Here is a 14,625-nt window from a genome sequence, read left to right as displayed (position 1 = left end):
AAGACCTCAAAGTCCGCCTCCACAAGCAACACACCTCCTCCAACGAGGCCAGACCCACTCCAACGAGGGCCACACCTAATAGTGCTGCTCCCTGAGGGCCACGCATTCAAACACAGGAGTCTCTGTGGTCATTCCTATTCAAACCACCATAGCAAACTTTTCTCTTTGAAAAAAAAAGTTACTTATTATGGTATGTATTTGATGTGTGCATGCATACGCACGTGAGTGTATGAGAGAATGTGTGTGCATGTGCGGAGTTCATTGGGAAACTTTTTTATTTTTGAGCCCAGAGATCTGCCTACGCGTAGCCTCCTGATTATGGGATTAAAGCCAAGCACCACCACACCTGGCGGATTTGCCGGTTTCCACTGTGGGATCTAAAGCTAGAACTCAGGTTGACAGGTCTATGCACTAAGTGCTTTTTTTTACCTAGCGATCCAGCGCAGGCCCAAACTTTTAAAGGGCTAGTCAGACCGTCTCTGGTAATTAATAATTTTTTCCTGGTGTAGTAGGAAAACAAGCATAGGGGCTGGAGAGATGGCTCAGTGGTTAAGAGCGCTGACTGCTCTTCCTAGAGATCCTGAGTTCAATTCCCAGCAACCCACATGGTGGCTCACAACCATCTGTAATGGGATCTGATGCCCTCTTCTGGTGTGCATGAAGACAGCGACAGTGTACTCACATAAAATAAAATCTTAAAAAAAAAAAAGAAAACAAGCATAGGCAAGAAGTAAAACATTAAGCATGTTGTGTTCCAAAACTGAATACTGAAATTTGAATTTCATGTAATTTGGGCCTGCTCCAAAAATGACATTCATCTTCTGATTTTTTTTTTAAATAACAAAAACAACAAAAACAAATCCTAAACAAACAAAATGAACCCGGGCATCTGTTCTGAGTTTCCTTCCAGATTAAAAACAGTGGCAGCCTGAGCTGGATTGGTCCCAGAGGCAGCTTTAAGGTGCTTTCAAACCCAGTAGCTAGGTCATTTTCTAAGTGCGAGGGGCCAGCTTGCGTGCTTATGCAAAAGGTACACACTTTAGAAGTTGGCATAACTGTATGACAGGTGGGCAAGCGGTTCCCTAAAGGACTGGGAACCATCCCTGGCCCTGGGCCCCGGCTGGCCGTAAGCTCTATTTTTTTTTTTTTTTTTTCTTTCTTATCTATGCCCCTCCCACCCTTCCCACCATTCCCACCCCCACTCCCACCTCCACCCCCTTTCTTTTTAGAGAACAGGCTCTCACTACGCAGCCACGTCTAACAAGCAATAATCCTCCTGCCTCGACCCCTCCCCCCTCCCCTCCCCTCCCCCACCTCCTCCCCGAGGGAATGCGGGAACGAAGGAAAAGCCCGGCTTTGGTTTCCAAATCTCGCAGGTCCAAGATCTCAGGGGTGTGTGTCATCACTGCCTGGTCCGTCCCAGCTCGGCCCCTCCGCCCCCGGTAGTCACCAGGGGTGCCCGAGTAAGAGACCGCTCCCAGGGGCCTTGGGAACCAATCAGATCGGCGCTACGCGCGCGCCGCTGACCTCGCGTCCGCCCTTGGCAGCCAATCACAGGTCGCCGTGGGCTAATGCGCGCCGGCCGGGGCTTTGCCGTTGGAGCGGCAGGGCCCCGGAGGTCGTAGTGCTGGGCTTCCCGCGCAGCGCCTCGCGGGCCGGGGCGTCCGGGGAGGCTCGGGTACGCCAGCGGGGAGGTAAGGACAGGGGCGTGGCGCTGGTGACCTCTGCGGGAGCGACCGGGAGGGGACACCGGGTGAGGGCCTTCTGCGTGTCCCTGGGAAGCAAGCGTGGGTAGGCCGGGAGCCCGGGGACCCCCTCCTGGCAGTCCCGGGCACACACGTGCGCCCCCTCTCTCAGGAGCTCCCCCATCCCGGGACTGGGCCTGCGCCCCTTAAATGCCTTTCCCATCGCCGAGGGACCCTGTGGCGCTTAGCTCACCTAAAGTCCTGGAGGCTGCAGACCCGCTACAGGGCTCGCCGACGCCTGCCTGGAATCTGTCTCCACCACTAGGGAGGAGGGAGGACCACATCGTGAGACCCATTCAAAAAAAGTAGAGACAGACGGACGCCGGCTTTGTAAATTAAGCCCCACTCCCAGTTTGGAGATCAGCAGGCCCTTGGAGGCTTTAAAAAAATAACATTTATCTGCTCCCTTTCCATACAGCAAATATCTTGCTTATTTTATTGGCTGTATGCAGCTCTCGTGGGGGGGGGTGCCCCAGCTCGCTAGTTTTGCTTTAAACAGTGCTCTGTGGGCTGCGTTGTTTGGTTTACTGAGGTACGGTTTTGGAAGGTAGCATATAAGATGCTTGTAATAACCATCCAGACGACAGGGTTGAGGGAGTAGCTTAGTTGGTAGAGTGCCCGCTTGCCTAGAAGGACAGAGCCCCTGACTCATTTCCCAGTACTGGACGAACCGGTTGTGGTGACCTCACGCCCAGTACTTGGTTTAGTGGAGACAGAAGGCTGTTTTGTATCAAAGCAAACAAAACAGAAAACGAGGAAGTAAACAACTGTTAGGTGGTGAGGTAGAGTAAAATTTTTTACAGGTAAAATATAACTAAATCTTAAGAATTTTTTTTTCCTTCTCTCTTTATGATTACCCCAGGGATGTGACTTGCAGCTCTTGGACTCTCTGGAGTTGTTAAAAGTTACCGTGTACATCTACGGTAAGAGAAAAAAGCGGTCTCTCTTCTTCATTTTCTGACTTCTGTTTGCTCCTGTGATTAAAAATAAAACGTTACCGCGGGTGATGGCGGAAGGCAGAGGCAGGCGAGTCTCTGTTGAGTTTGGGGCTAGCCTGGTCTACAGGGGGAGTTCCAGGACAGTCAAGGCTACGTAGTGAGACCCTGTCTCAAAAACAGACAAACAAGCGTTAGTGTTTTGGAATTTCCTCCAGGAATCTGAATGGGTAAGACAAGTTCAGGCCAGAATTCTGGAAGGAATTCTGGAACTTGCCAAGTTGCTTCCTCAAAGAGGAAGGAAGTGGTAGATGTACTCTTTTCACCTGAAGCCTTGAAAAGGAAAAAGTAGACACCATGGATGCTCCGTGACGCCGACTTCCCTTTTCTTGAATCAAAAATCCGCAGTGGGAGGTGCAAATGAGTTGATACGTATTTCCTGAGATTCTGCTAATGCAGTAAAATGTTTCACTGAATTCGTTCTCTCCCTGCCTCTCATAGCCTGGGCTGGTTTATGGAATTACCTTGAACTCCTACTAGTCTGCAACATTCCCTTCCCAAGTGATGTGGTTATAGGCGTTCATAAGCCCGATTTCCGGGTTCTTTTGTTCCCCCAAGAATCTAAGGCCTTATTAATATTACCTTAGGGTCGGTTTGATGTATCAGGAAACACTAAGGGGGGGGGGAGGTGCTTGCTCTTACCTTTCCTGTGCGTGCAATATTTCTTTTTTTTTTTTTTCCTGGAATAATTTTTTATTTTTTGAGATTACAATATAATTATGCCATTTCCTCCCCCCAGGCCCTCCCACGGACCTCCCTTGTATATAGACACAACCTGTAAAGTCTGAATGTTGCTGCCTGAATGTCTTTGGGCCTGGTCATCTGCTGTTCTTCCCCGGGGAAGGGTTAAGAACTTGGGAGCTTTCCCTGTTCCACATTGGCATCTCCTGACATGGAGGTGGCCAGGGACCCATATTGGAGAAGTTTGATAGCTGTGTGGGTAATAGGAGGGCTAATTTCTTGGAAAGTCTGGTAGAATTCTGCACTGAATCCATCTGGACCTGGACTTTTTTGTTGGTTGGGAGACTTTGAGTTTCTGCTTGTATTTCTCTGGGTTTTTCTATGTGCGACATTTTTATTATCCATGCCTTGGGCATCTGGGTTGTTTCCCATTTCCTTCCCATTGTGGATCAGGTAGCCGAGAGTACAGCTGAGCAGTTATCTTTGAAGTAAAGAAGTAGGGTCCTTTGCCGAGGAGGTGTGGCTGGGTCATGTGGTAGATTTAGTCTCAGCTTTTTGAGATTTCTCCACACTGATTTTCAGAGCGGCTGGGTTAATTTTAAACCCTGCCAACAGTGGTCGAGGGCTCCCTTTTCCCCCACATGCTCTCCAGAAGTTTTTGTTGTCCCTAATAGCTAGGGACAGTGACCAGTTTTTGAGATTTTGAGACATTTCTTAGCCATTTTTATTTTGTTGAGAATTGTCTGTTCAGGGCCCAAACCCATTTTTTAATCCCCCCACCCCTTTGACTCAGCGGTTTTTGCGTTCTTTATATATTCTAGAAATGAACCCTCTGTAGTTGTGCGTCCGGCAGAGGTGACCCTGTGGCCTCCTGAGTTAATCGTTCCCCTGGCTGTGGGGCACCTGTTTAGGTTTATGAAGCCCCACTCGTTGGTCCTTGGCTTCATTCTTGGGGAAATGGATCCCTGTCCAGAATGTCTTTCCCTACCCCTAGATCCTGGAGGGCACTGCCCGCTTTCTTGTGGCAGTCCAGTGTTGCACATTTAGGTCTCTGTCTGGAGTCCCCTGGAGTCAGCTTTTGTCCAGTTATACTCTTTGCGTGTGGACATCCAGGTTTCCCACCACCATGTGTTGAAGTCCTTTCTTCCCTTCAGCTTAACGTTTGGTTCTGTTGTCAAATCGTAAGTGGCTGAATGCTCATGTCTGGGTCTCTGAGTTTGCTCCACTGGGCTACGTGGCTGGCTGTGCCAAGACCATGTTGGTTTTATGACTGTGGCTTTGGAACATCCTTGTTGGTTTGTCTGTTTACTTTGAGAGCGGTCTCTGCATAGTCCTGGCTGTCCTGGAACTCACTGGTAGACCAGGCTGGGCTCACGGACCCCCTCTGCCTCCTGAGTGCTGAGATTAAAGGCGTGGGCCACGTCTGCATGAGATGCATCTTAAGATCTGGTGCAGTAAATTCTTCAGCGCTGTTTGGTTTTTCAGGATTGTTTTGGCTCTCTGGTGTCTTTTGTGGTTCTGTATTAATCTTAGGATTTTTTTTCTCTGTGTGAAGAATGAGATGGGAATGTTAATTGCATTGAGTTTATAAGTGGCTTTTAGTGAAAGTCATTTTCAGAATATTAATTCTGAATAATCCGTAAGCATGAGCGTGCGATGTCTTTACAACTCACTTTCTAGTGTCTTTGTCTTTTTTAGAGGCTTAAGGTTTTCACTGTAGATGTCTTTCATTGTTTAGGTTTATTCCAGGTTTTTAGATTTTATTATGGTGTTCTGCCTACATGTACACCTGCAGGCCAGAAGAGGGCACCAGATCCCATTACAGATGGTTGTGAGCCACCATGTGGTTGCTGGGATTTGAACTCAGGACCTCTGGAAGAGCAGTCAGTGCTCTAACCACTGAGCCGTCTCTCCAGCCCTGTTTCTTTTCTTTGACCCATGATTGATGGGTGTGTGCCCATGACGATGTGACAGGGTGAGACAGCAGTACCTCCATCTTGTATTCTCCCTGAGGCCATTTTAGAATTGACTAGAATTTGATCTGTGTAAATATTAATTATTCTTGGGTAGGAGCCCAAGGTCAAGATACCCCAGCTAACTTATCTTGGCCTCTGTTAAGCTGTCTGCTTATGTGAAATCTCTCCCTTTGGTAACTGATATCTTAGTTTCTGTTAAACTGCTTGCTTGCACAAAGCACCCCTCCCCTCAGCTACAGAGACAGCAGAATCCGGATTTTGCCTTTAAGACCCCTATTCTAATGCTCAGCACCACACCTGGATCCCAGCTATGAGTATAGTCCCAGCGAGCTGGAAAGAAGACTTAAAATGTCCTCCACTGGTAGCAGTTGCTTGACGTCCTGATTTCCTATTTGTACCCTTGCTGCTTCCTTATGCCTTGGGGCTCCTGCTCCGAGAAGGGTGGGAAGTATGGTCCTCCCTGTCCCCATCCTGACCTCCTTCGGTGGGATTGGCTGCCACTTTCTCTCCATCCATTTAGGATGATGCTGGCTGTGGGCTTCTCTGACTGTTGTACTGCGTTCCCGCTAGTCCTGCTTTCTGTAGGGCTTTTATCATGAAGGCATGTTGGCCATAGTCTGTCTTGACAAGGAAGCCATGGGAACCATCTAGTTATAGTGTAGCCACTGTCAGGGAGGTAGTTTCTTCTGAGCCATTTTCAGTGACTATCTGTGTGATCCATCTCCATGGATGCAGAAAAAGTGTGTCAGCATCTCTAGACTGCTGGTTCATATGACAGACAGTTCTTTAAAACATTTTCCCCCAGAACTCCTATGCCGTTTTCCCTAACAGTTGTATCAGTTTACAGTCTCACAGCCTGAGGAATCCAGCGCCCTTGCTAACAGCTACTTCCCGTTTGTAAACTTGTAATAGCTGTTGTAGTTGGTATGAGGTGATAGCTAGTAATTGTAATTTGCATTTCTCTGGTATTTGTGATGTTGAACACCATTTTATATACTTTGTTGACTAGTACATTGTCATTTGAGAACGTCCATTAAATTAAAATCTTTTGCCCAGTTTTTAACTGGGTTGCTGTGTTAGCGTTTGTCGATGCTATGACAAATGCCTGGAGGAGCAGCCTAAGGCTTGAGGCTCCCACTCGGAGGGTGCAGTTAGGAGTCTGCACTGACTTGCCTACTGCAAGAGGCAGCTTCTTTACCAAACCCTGAATAACATTAGTCCACAGGTATAAATACCAGTGTTTGGAAGGTGGATGAATATTTAGAAGAACCACAGGAGGTTCCCTCCCAGGGCTTGTGACTTCCCCAACCCTTGTCTTGACCAGGTTGACAATTCCAGGCATGAATTGGCGTCTTGTAGAACTGGCCTCCATTTCATTGTTACGTGGACACCATTGTGGAATCAGTAGGTATCTCATCTGGTGGCTTAGTACTGCGGCATGAGAGTGTGCACTAGACAAACCCAGGAAGGCCTTCTCCAGTGGCCTGGGTAGTGCCTTCCAGCAGCAGCGAGAGCGACCATCAGAAAGACAGCCTCCAGCCTGTGGGTTTCAGCATGGTTTTGTGTGTCCTGCTACACACTGTGGGGTCACCGCAGCAATAGCCCTTACCATCTTAGCTGTGGAAAACAATCAGGCAAGGGCAGTAACCTGTGTAGCCCGTGTTGTTTGGGGAGGCCCGGGACTTTCCCACATCAGTAACACAGGAGGTTCCTACCCCTAGGATTAAGATTTTTCATTTAGGGGTTGGGGATTTAGCTCAGTGGTAGAGCGCTTGCCTAGGAAGCGCAAGGCCCTGGGTTCGGTCCCCAGCTCGAAAAAAAAAAGAACCAAAAAAAAAAAAAAAAAAAAAAAAAAAAAGATTTTTCATTTAATAAACCCTGAATTCTAGAGGAAGTATTGTTCACCCATGTAGCAGGGTGCCTCTGTTTAAACTTTAGGAAACAACAAAACAACAACAACAAAAAAACCCTGTATTTTTAAATAGCTTTCAAAGATTTTTACTCTTAATTTTATAGAGTTTTTAATGTTTTTAATTTAATTTTATTTTTTTTTCTTTTTTTTTTTCCTTTGGAGCTGAGGACTGAACCCAGGGCCTTGCGCTTGCTAGGCAAGCACGCTACCACTGAGCTAAATCTCCAACCCCATGTTTTTAATTTTAATTTTTAATTTTATATTCTGCTCCTTTGCTAAAAGTGCTTGCTCTGAAAGTTTTCTGGTGGAGCCATTAGAACTTCTGGCTTTTTTTTTTTTTTCCGGAGCTGGGGACCAAACCCAGGGCCACTGAGCCAAATCCCCAACCCTCCATTAGAACTTCTGTGTGGCAAAATCATCATCTAAGCTAGATTTCAGGAATCGTGCTTTTTAGGGTCTTGTGTAAATCCTCAATATAATAAACATTGGGGGGCTGCAAAATTTGTTTTGTTTTGTTTTGTTTTACATAATCCTGATGGCCATTTAGTTCTGAAGTTATCTTCTCATATTTGTCACATCAGAAAGAATGGCAGTCATTCTGATTTTTGTTTGTTGTCTTAGTTATGGTTTTAATTGCTGTGATGAGACACCATGACCATGGCAACGTGTGTGTATGTATGCATGTATGCATGTATGTATGCATTCAGTTTTGATGTTGTTGATATTTGGCCTTTGCATATGTCTGTTTGAGGGACTCAGAACTCGAGTTACAGACAGTTGTGAGCTGCCATGTGGTCACTGGGAATTGAACCTGGGTTCTTTGGAAGAGCAGCCAGTGCTCTTAGCCGCTGACCAGCTCTGACCTCTCCAGCCCGGACCACAACTCTTGTGAAGGAAAACATTTATTTGGAGCTGGTTCAGAGGTTTAGTACATTACTGTCGTGTCAGGAAGCATGGCAGCGTGCAAAGAGACGTGGAGCTGGAGAGGTAGCTGAGAGTTCTACGTCAGATCTGCCGGCAGCAGGAAGAGAGACACTGGTCCCGGCTTGAGCATCTGAAACCTCAGAGCCCGCCCCCAGTGACACACTTCCTCCAACAAGGCCATCATTCCCTATGAGCTATAGAGTGTCATTCCCTATGGGGGCTATAGAACGCCATTAAAAATGTACAAGGGCCTGAGAACACGACTGGATTCGGGCTGGGGTTCTCCCACTGAATGTATGGCAGTTCCTAGAGCCACGGCTTGGGAGTTGTGGCTTGTGGTTAATGGGCAGAAGTCGAGGAGGTTTCTAAACATCTGCCAGGTACTTAGAAGCTCCCACAGAAGAGGTGCCCGGTTCTGAATGTCAGTAGTGCTTGGGTTGAGACAAACTGGGGTTGATTGCAAAGTAAATCAGTCTGTTGACTCCAAAGAACAGTGTTTTCTAATTCATTTCATTGTGCCTGCTTTACACTCTTTTATCGGTGTTGGAAATAGAATGTGGAAGTAGCTGTGGGAGAAGGGCAGTTTTTATTATGCTTAGAATATATTTTTCAGTTAACTCCCAAGGTGTTTATAGAAATAAATGATGTTACACAGCTAGAGAACTAATATTCAAATTAAAATAATATATCATGCATGTTATGTATCTAGATGTTAGTTTAATTTTATAGATAGGATTATGTTGGTCCTGGTAAGATGGCTTGGAGTAAAGGTGTACACTGGTGCCGCCTGAGACTGTCTGTGCTCAGTTTCCAGAGCCATGTGCTACATAGACACCCACACAAAATAAGTAAATTGCTGGGTCCAGCGTTTCCTTGGTGGGGACAGAACGACATGATTCCTGCCCCTGGGACAGGGCCAGCCAATGTGGCCCTGTATAATAGTGTATACATTTTACATTCCTTCTTTATGGAATGCCCTCCCTGTTAACAATAATGACTCCGTGATAATCAGAGACAGCAATGTCAGGGAGGCGAAGGGGTGGCTAATGTCTCGGCAAAATGGTAAATGCTGGGACTTTCAAGGCAGCCCTTAAGGCTGGAGAAAAGAACTCTAAAAACATGAGTTTGAGAATACATAGTTTCTCAACTATGCAAAAAATGAAGAATGCAATATGAATTATTCGCGAATCTAAAGGAACCAGTTTGTCAGAAAGATAGAAAGGCAGGCAGATTCCTGAGTTCAAGGTCAGCCTGGGAGACAGCAAGTTCAGGCCCAGGTGAGGTAGAAATGGTAATTTCAGCAAGGGGTCTCACCCGGCTGGCTTATCCGTGCTTAACAGAGGCAGGCAGATCTCTGAATTTTTTGCAGTATTAAAAGGAAATGTTTGCTGTCTATAAGAATTAAGGTCTGGAGTCATGGGATGCTGACTCATGGGAAAATCAAAAGGAACCTGAAGTAAATGAATGGATTGGTGTGGAAAATAACAGACTGGGCTACGATCTGCGGGCGTTGAACTAGCCAGAGGGTTCTATAGAATAGCAGGAGAGAACTGCTTGGAGAACTGTCTTGATCAGAATGTGCACACACACGCACGCACGCACTCACGCACGCACGCACACACGCACACACGCACACAGGGGAGGAAGCGGGAGGAGGGAGAGAGAAGGCTAGAAAGCTGTCTTGAGCAGAAGTTAAGCCACCAGCTTCAATCTACGATTTGACTCAAGTCGTTTGTTTTCGTTGCTTCTGGACGCCCCTTCCTCAGTACCCCTCTCCACGCTGAGACTATTCCTTGGCAGTAAATAAAAAATATAATTGAGTAAAAGATAATGCTGGTTCGAAGGCTGTATTAAAATGGCTTTCTTGGAGATCTTCAGAATTTGCCGATTTATGTCTGCAGTTTTTCAGAGCACCAGTAGTAATTGGTTGAACCACATTTTTTCTTTTAATTCTCTGAGATCGAGTCTTATTACGTAGCTCTAGCTTTCTTGGAATTCACTATGAGCCTCAAACTCAGAGTCCCACCTACTTCTGGTCCCCAAGGGCTGGGGCTAAGGGCGTGCGCCATTACTGCCGGGCTCAGAAGGCATTTCCTTGGTTTATCCTCCTTACGTTCCTTGAGGTGTTCGCTTGGGTCCTCTCTGGATTTGTTGAATTCTGTGATTGTTTATAATGTTCTGTTAAATTCTGTGTCTGAGTTTAGTCACGGCGATTCCCTGTAGAGAACACTTGCATAGGACTGCTGCTCTTGAGGGCACACACGGTCTCCGTCTTCTACACTGTTGTCTAGTGGGACTCAAACGTCTGGGTTCGCGTCTTTGATTGTGTGTCTGATGTTGAGGAGAAGTCTGACGCTGCTTTTGCTCTTGTCTGAGCTCATATGATTTCAAGTCAGGTAGGAGAGAGCACAACTAGTCCTTCAGATGCTCATTGTAGACCGTTGACTGGAGTGACTGGGGTAGCTCCAGTTCACTGGTGACCTGTGTGAAGCAGGGGTCTTGAGGGTGGGGTGAGAATGCTTTGGTGAAGACCAAGAAAGTCATCTTGTGTGGCTCCTGGTTGGGCTGGGCCTGAGGGCTGCAGGTGTGCGGGGACTTGGTCAGACTCAGCAGAAGAGCACACAGTAGGCCTAGGCTGATAGCTTGGACGTGCAGCCCCACCTGGACCTGGGTGCGTGGTGTGAGGTAAAGGCGTGGCATGAGGTAAAGGTTCACTACAAGTGAAGGCAGATTTGGCTTATTTGGGCCTGGGTCTGGAGGGTAGGGACTGAGAGGAGGCAGGTGGGGTGAGAAGGCTCACCAAGGAGAGCTTACTGGTGGAGCTCCTGCCTGGGTTTGCAAGGCTGCTTGACTAGGTGATGCTGGGTGAGAGTCCTGGGTCACCGTAGGCAACAGAGCTAATGGGTGTGCCTCCTGCCCAGGTCTGGGCCTTGGAGGTTGGGGTAGAATGGGGGTGGCACTGGCTGAGTGTCCTTGATGTTTATAAGCACCTCAAAGTCTTTTCTGAGAAAACTAAGTCCTTTTCCTGTGCTCACCGATGTGTGTGTGTTTGCACTCAGGTGGCAGTGTGTGTGGAGCAAGTGCTGGCCACACTGGTCAGGAAGCACAGTGGAAATGGAGCAGCCGTACGTGGTGGACGATGACGAGTCAGACCCAGAACCACAGCCGCGCTCCCAAGAACCCATCCAAGTCCTCGATGAGGACGACTCGGAGGACGCCGAGCTCATCTTTGTGGGGGTGGAGAACGTAAAGGAGGACGCCGAGCTCATCTTTGTCGGCGTGACTTCAACCTCACAGCCAGCCAACTCGAACATCTTGAACAGAATCACCCCGGGTTCACGGTTAAAAAGAAAGCATGACCGACTTAGAGAGACCACTACTCAAAGACTGCAGCCCTCACCTCCGGCCGCCCCCACGTCAGAGGCAGCGATCGTCCTGCCGGCGTCTCCAGCGGAGTCAAGATCAACAGACAGTCCTATCATTATCGAGCCTTTGTCCGAGTCTGATTACAAAAGTAATTCACAAGTTGTGCCTAGTAGCTCTTCAAAGTGCTGTTCGCCTCTGGCTACGCTCTCCAGCTCGGAGAGTGGCCCAGCCAGGGCAGCGTGCTCAGGAGGAGGTTTGAATGAAAGTCTGTATGTATCGAAGTGCCATTTTTCCATAAACCCACAGAGGCCTGAACGTAGCATCGAGATTGTAGAAGAGCTCTCTTCAGCCTTGCCCCCTTCGGGTCCTTTCCATACCTCGAATGCGCAGCAGAGGACGCCTTCCCTTGAGGCTCCCAAATCACTGAACCTTTTTGTGAACGGGGCGCCTCTGTCAGGGAACCCTGTCCACCCTCGCCAGGACAGTGGGTCGGTGGATGCAGACTTCTCGAGTCTAGCAAGTCCAGAGACTTTTGATCCCAGGAAGGGAAGTTTGACTCTGTTGCTTAGTGACTTTTATTACGGACAGTATAAGGGAGAAGGCAAGCCGGAACAGAAGACCCACACAACCTTTAAATGCCCCAGCTGCTCGAAAGCGCTAAAAAATGTGAAGTTTATGAACCACACCAAGCATCATCTGGAGCTGGAGAGGCAGGGGAGTGACGAGGCCTGGGAGAGCCACACCACCTGTCTGCGCTGCCACCGGCTGTTTGCGTCCCCGTTCCAGCTGGAGTGCCACATCGACCGCGTGCACACGGCGCCAGACCCTTGTGTGGTCTGCAAAATCTGTGAGTTGTCGTTTGAAACAGAGCAGGTCCTTTTAGAGCACATGAAGGACAACCACAAGCCCGGGGAGATGCCCTACGTGTGCCAGGTCTGCAAGTACAGGTCGTCGGTCTTTGCGGACGTGGAGACACATTTTACCAAGTGCCACGTGAACACGAAGAACCTGCTGTGTCCCTTCTGTCTGAAGATCTTCAAAACGGGGATGCCGTACATGTGCCACTGCCGGGGCCACTGGGAACGCAGCGGCCACCAGTGCTCCAAGTGCCGGCTGCAGTTTCTAACCTTTAAGGAGAAAATGGAGCACAAGACCCAGTGCCACCAGATGTTCCGGAAGCCCAAGCAGCTGGAAGGGCTGCCTCCCGAGACGAAGGTGGTGATTCAGGTGTCAGTGAAGCCTGTGGAGGCGGAGTCTGTGGAAGTTGCGTCAATCACTGTGAGCACAACCGACTGGGAGCCATCTTGCCCCAGATCTCAAGGCAGACTTTCACAGAAGCCCCATTAACGCTAACCGGGTCAGAACGCAGACCCTTCAGAGAGAAAAGACTACAAGCCCGCACGTCGACTAGTCGCTGGCTGGCCCCCAGGACGATGCACTGACGAACAGATCTGTTTATCTTTAATTTTGCGATAACACAGGGTTTGCTTGTTTAGTGTTTGAGGGTTTCTCTTGTTCTCACTTAGTGCTGGCGCTCGACCACGGCTTCACAAAGAACAAGCAAGTGCTCTCTCACCCCATTCCGCAGCTACAGCGTTTTCCGAGTGAGCAGCGAGTGCTACTTAAAATACATCTGGGTTTCACCTTAAGTGTCTGGCTTCACACCAGGAAGATGTCTGTGTCTGTGTCCTCGTGAGTGGAAGGCAGGCTAAACCTATTTATTAGTATTTCATGTAACCCTCTGTTTGAGAGCTCTTTTTGGAGTTTGGGGGGCTCACAAGGCCTCACCTCTCCCTGAAGATCCTTACGCAGTCTGCGCTTGCTGTAGGAGGGAGAGAGACCAATTCTTCTTTTTTGAGAGACATCTTAAGTGGTATAGCATGGGCAAGTGGACAGCCACACGTCCCTTTCAGTCTTGAAGCCAAAGAAGGAATCCTGCCTGAATGTCTTTACCTGAAAGAGTGTCCGAGGAGGCCGAGCCATTCTGTAGAAGGCCCATGTTTGTGAAAGGCCCTCGAAAACATTAAAAGCACAGCTGTGCGTTCTCAGCGCCACAGGAAGCAGCAGCGGCGGGTAGAAGACTGGGAGGGAGCCGACGACCATGACTACGGGCTCGTTTTGCTTGATGCTTAGGGTAGCTAGAATTATCCACTCTCTGTTCGGCCTTGGCTAGCTGTGATTGAAGAACTGGCCATGCCCTCACGGCCACAGCAGTAAAGCAAGTTGTCCTTTCCCAAGGAAAGAAGTCGTGGCATTTGTAGTTTGAAGTGTGTTGATTGAACCTTAGGTATAACTGTAAAGGTTTGGGAAAATGGCATCTGTCCAGTTTATGGCCTGGGCTGAACTTAGTTGTACTCAAGCTGTAATAGGAACTTGCCCAATGATATTGGACATAGCACAAACAGTACCCAGGGTGACTAGAACTTAACCCTCTGTGGGGTCTTTGTTCTTCAGTCCATGTGTGGGACGGAGTGGGTGAAGCTTGCCATTTGGTGCCCTGGTGCTTTTTTCCCCCTTGGTGCTAGGGAATAAACCCAGGGCCTTACATGTACCACGTAAGGGCTCTGCCACTGAACTAACTCCCTAGTCACCATTTGTGTCTTGTCTCATAGGTGGCTAGAATGTCTGTGTAATTTCCCTTTGTTGGGTGTATAACTCCCGAGTTGATCACACTAATATTGCTTGGGTCTTACTTGAAGCACTTTTTGTGTAGATTATGTCCTAAATGAAGACTTGCCTTTTCCCATGTGATATAGTGACTCAGCTGGTCACTAGTCTATGGAGGAACAACTTTTTGTAGAACTGTAGAGCATCCTCTGAGGATTGGTCTTCACCTTCAGTAGCATTAGCTCTTTCTGTAAATCTCCAGAGCTGTTCTTGAGCCTGGCCTAGTGCCACCTGTTGTCCCTCCACCTCCAGCCCAGGTGACCAGCTGCTGCTGCTTATCCCTTAAGGAGTCTGGGTGCATGCTGGCTGTAGACACTGGTCTCAAACACTCTCTGAGTTTCCCCATCCTTTCTTTAAGG

The 14,625-nt window shown here is 48.3% G+C and overlaps 1 protein-coding gene across 1 annotated transcript; it reads left to right on the top strand.

Moving 5' to 3' along the window:
• The first annotated feature begins 1,578 nt into the window (after positions 1-1,578).
• LOC116887380 (zinc finger protein 280B-like) lies at positions 1,579-13,993 on the top strand. The gene is made up of 3 exons (XM_032888976.1): positions 1,579-1,694; positions 2,608-2,668; positions 11,293-13,993. The coding sequence occupies exon 3, from the start codon at positions 11,348-11,350 to the stop codon at positions 12,944-12,946; it is 1,599 nt and encodes a 532-aa protein (XP_032744867.1). The 5' UTR covers positions 1,579-1,694; positions 2,608-2,668; positions 11,293-11,347; the 3' UTR covers positions 12,947-13,993.
• The last annotated feature ends 632 nt before the right edge of the window (positions 13,994-14,625 follow it).

The sequence above is a fragment of the Rattus rattus genome, chromosome 18, assembly GCF_011064425.1.
Source record: "Rattus rattus isolate New Zealand chromosome 18, Rrattus_CSIRO_v1, whole genome shotgun sequence".
Classification (NCBI taxonomy): Eukaryota; Metazoa; Chordata; class Mammalia; order Rodentia; family Muridae; genus Rattus; species Rattus rattus.
The sequence above is the reverse complement of the archived record's forward strand: the minus strand, read 5'-3'. Positions and strand labels throughout refer to the sequence as shown.